The sequence below is a fragment of the Gymnoscopelus braueri genome (genome assembly GCF_963280865.1).
Source record: "Gymnoscopelus braueri genome assembly, chromosome: 4".
In the NCBI taxonomy this organism is placed as follows: domain Eukaryota; kingdom Metazoa; phylum Chordata; class Actinopteri; order Myctophiformes; family Myctophidae; genus Gymnoscopelus; species Gymnoscopelus braueri.
Genome location: NC_137605.1, coordinates 32538903 through 32543248, shown reverse-complemented (window position 1 = coordinate 32543248; position 4346 = coordinate 32538903). Strand labels below are relative to the sequence as shown.

General features: G+C 45.5%; 1 protein-coding gene across 1 annotated transcript in view; it reads left to right on the top strand.

The window, feature by feature from the left end:
• Positions 1 to 1094: 1094 nt before the first annotated feature.
• Positions 1095 to 4346, top strand: part of LOC308083563 (neural-cadherin) — a gene marked incomplete at its 5' end in the record, with an annotated part of 160190 nt that continues 156938 nt past the window's right edge. The window contains 1 exon segment of the mRNA XM_080425877.1: positions 1095 to 2058. Within this exon segment, the coding sequence (XP_080282003.1) occupies positions 1095 to 2058 (964 nt within the window).

Sequence of the window (4346 nt, the reverse complement as noted above, 5' to 3'; positions counted from 1 at the left end):
CCTGTCGGTCCTTCCTGTTCTGGCATCTGATTGGCTGTCCTCCGCAGGGGGTGTTGGCAGTACCAGTGCCATTGAGAGACGCTCTAGCCTAGTGCCAGTGTTGCCATGTCGGCTTATTATAAGCGAATTTGGGCTTATTTGTCTGTAAAGTTGCTTGTAAAAATCACACCCAGTGTGAAGTGGGCGGTGGTCATCATAGTGAAGTTGCTTGTAAAAATCACACCCAGTGTGAAGTGGGCGGTGGTCATCATAGTGATGGAAGCTCACTTCCAAAAAAAAATTATTTCTGGAAGTCCATAATCTTATTTATAGGTTATTAATGTCATCATGTGTCTCGCTAGCCAATCACAGTGCTGAATAGAGTCAGCCAATAGAGTCAGCCAATCACAGTACAGCTAGGGGTCTACTAATAAGCCAATCACAATGCAGGAAACTAATACTAATGAGGTGTCCCAACCCCACTTATAGGGGCGGCTACACCGCCCAAAAATTGGTAGTTGGCTGCGGGTTGCGGTTTTTTGGTCTTGTTTCTAAAGTGTACATACTTATTTATGTTTGCTTCCAAATGTTTTAATTATTATTTAAACCTATGGTTCTCAAATATTTTTCATGAAAATGTTTTGTGCCAGCCAGGGAGCATTTGTGTTCTACATGATACAATGAAATATTCCAAATATTCCACATTTCATTGCAAGAGTTTTTGAAAATATCAGATCTACACGATTGCATATAGGTTTACATTTTTTTTAAAAGTGCTCATGTGGCCTAAGTTGCTTCTTTTGGGCTTGTTTTCCGAGACCTGGTTGCTTGTTTCTCTCGCAAAACCTGGCAACACTGCCTAGTACCACATGGAGCTCTGTCTGTGTAGTGCACATCCTCCTCCTCAGTCCGCGCAACTGATGCTGCACTGGATGCCAACTTCATACTTTCAAATAGAAGTCCTTTATTTGAGCATAAAGACTTTTAATTTACTTATTTAGAGACAAAAAGGTTATTCTCTTCTTTGCCATTCAGCACTTGTCAGTTTCGTGCGCTGGTGAACTTTCCTCTTGTTCATCCGGAGTGATCATTTGGAGATCTGATTTGATGGAAACATGACGCAAAGTTCTACCGGACGGCGTGCCCTGCACGCCTTGGCGCTTGTTGTCGCACTGATGATGTTGTTTTCAGTGGCACGTGGAAAACTGCCCGTGTATTACGGACAGATCGCGGAGAATTCCCCGGCTGGGACCGTGGTGGACGGGGTGGCTCTGTCCGTCGGAGCCGGGGGAGACTGTCATGGACTGGAACTTGACGCCGGTCTGGAGGGAAATTACGCCTCGGACTTTGACTTGGTTTACCATCGAGGGAGACGGCATCTGGTTTTAAAATCGGCAAAAACTTTGGACCGAGAGTTCATCGCGGAGTACAGGTTCAAGGTTGCGCTGATGATGCCGGGGTGTTTGAAGAAGAGCGCGGCGACGATCCAGATCGAGGTGACGGATCAAAACGACAACGTCCCCCAGTTCACCGACGGGAACAACAAAACGATAGAGGCGGACGAGCTGACGATGGTCGGGTCCGAGCTGGCCCGTCTCGAGGCCAAGGACGGAGACGCCGAGCTGAACGGACGGATCACCTATTACGCGTCGCCCAAATCTCGTTTCATCCACGTGGTTCCCCAAACCGGACAGGTGCAGCTGATGCGCTCTCTGATGGGGATCTCCGGCTTCACGGTGCACGTGTACGCCAAGGACAACGGACGCGTGGCGCTCGTCGGCGAGCCGGCGACGCTGCGCTGCGACGTGCGGACGGCTGCCTTGCTCAAGGTGCACAGCAGGCCCCGCCGGGCCGTGTCCGAACAGCTGCTGTACACCGTGACCGTCGCGGAAGAGGTCAACGTCGGGGACTTGATCTTCACGGTGCCGGACCAGAAGTTTGACAAGAAGTGGTTCGAGGTCATGGCGTCCGAGGCCGATCAGTCGCCGGTCCAGATAGAGCGCGACTCGGGCCGTGTGTACCTGGCGCACAGGCTGCGCTCCCCCGCGGAGGTCATCGTCAAGATACAAAACCTGCCAGGTAAGTCTGTAGTGTTGTGCGTAAAGATATAGGTCTGGTCTGGTCTGGTCTGGTCTGGTCTCTACCCCAGTGGTTCTCAACCTTTTCAGGTTGCGACCCCCCAAAATGATCAGTTCCACAGATAAGATATCTACAAGCTCGCAACGCATGGCAACGCCAGGTGATGTGAGCTTGTAGATTGGTTATTTTCACACTTTCTTATATGATTTGACAATTTGGTCATTGTTTGACCAGTTTTTATAGTATATTTTGTTGATTACTTTTGATGCAATAATGGTATTTTTCTTTCTTTTTGTTGATGTATTAAAAAGGTCTTAAAAGTCCTTAAATTGTCACTTCACTGTCATCTGGACCCCCCCCCTCCCACACCAAAAATAAATAAATCATGTGGGGGATCCCCCTAGGGGTCCCGATCCACAAGTTGAGAACCACTGGTCTACCCAAATGAAAATCCACGAAATGTGTATTTGCACTGTAAATCTGTTCATTTAACTCTGAGGGAGTGCAATCAACAGTGAGGTAGTGCGATTCTGATTTAGTTTTCTGGGTGCGTGATTGTGTCTGTCTGACGTGGTTGAAAATGAGGAATTTAGCCTGTAGGCTATTTGAAAGTCCAAATAGACTTCAAGTAATTAATTTTCACTGCCTTGTTCATAGTGTAAAAAAAAAAAGAACTCCTGCAACAGTGCCAATATTCCAAAGAGTGCACATTACTCAGTCTATGCTGATTTTAATGATTGTTTTAATATCACTTTGATTTATAACCAGTCCGGGTTCTGTAAAGGCTCAAATTGTTAACTGATTGCTGTAATGTAGATTAATGCTTTTGCACCTTGATTGACTCGATTGCCATTGGAATGTTCCGGAGGGTGGCAGTCAGACTTTGAACAAGTGTGGTATTCACTGAGAATTCCATACGGTGTGCATTTCTGGTCCCTGGGCACTGAGCACGGGTTACTTTCCATTATAGTCTGTTGGCCTAATCGTCACTGGCTTTATTTGTCCCTGGTGTTAATCTTCACAGATGTGTTGTTTGCTTGTGTAAATGATGTGTCAGTTCTCGCATTGACTTGTGAGACACAGGTTACACATCACTGGCACCCCATGTTAACACAACTTTAACACCAGCATCCATATTCTGGGGAAACCTTCAAAATAGCAGATCTACAAGCTCACAGAGCTTAGTGTGAGGTGATATGCCTGCCTAACAAGTCTAGCCACAGACAGTCGAGGTCAATAGTCTTGGCTTTAACTTTAACTGGGTTGCTCCTGGAAAAATAGGCTGCTATTGTAGGCTACCATACCCAAATGCTGACACACACATCTGAGCCCAAGATGAAGGCATACAAATGCAGGGTTTCAGTTCACAAGTAGTATGAATAAAAGTGATCATAATGTGGTGGTGGCTATGATGTTGATGCTGCTGATTGTGATTATTAGATGACGTGTGTGTATGTGTGTGTGTGTGTGTGTGTGTGTGTGTGTGTGTGTGTGTGTGTGTGTGTGTGTGTGTGTGTGTGTGTGTGTGTGTGTGTGTGTTGGGATAGATAGATAGATAGATAGATAGATAGATAGATAGATAGATAGATAGATAGATAGATAGATAGAGAGAGAGAGAGAGAGAGAGAGAGAGAGAGAGAGAGAGAGAGAGAGATAGATAGATAGATAAGGCATATTGTCACATGTGATGATATATTTCTTAATGCTTCACTATCATAGATAATTGTGCTACGGTTATGTCTGAAATGCAACAGTCGGTTTATGTGTTTTAAATATTGACAAAAATTTACAGTTTTACATCCAGCAGCCACGATGCGGTGAATACTGAATATGATTGGAGCAGGACTGAGCTAATTTGACTAAATAAAAGGTTGCCCAGATGCAGATGTGATTGCCACCTAAAGTAAATGTTTGGGTAAGCACCTACATTTCTACATCTGTTTAAGGATAAGGTTACTGGTCCAGTGTCCTGGTTGGATCTGGGTAATCAGTTCATCCAAACCTAAAATCTGCTGTTTATTTGGAGTAATTAGTTGTATTTATTCACCTGGACCGTCCTGGTCTGGGCACATGTGGCGCTGAACGTCTAAACAACCAAACTTCAGACGGTAGTGTTTGTTTGTCTAAGGGACTTTGGAGCTCTGGTTTGGTCAGGTTTTGCTGATCTGGCCAATGTGAACACAGGGGGAGAATTCTCTCGGTTAATTGGATCGACACGCCTGTGAGAGTGTGGTCTAAACTCCCCGCTGATTAAGTCTGTATGTCTTTCATCGCTGAAGATGTAATTC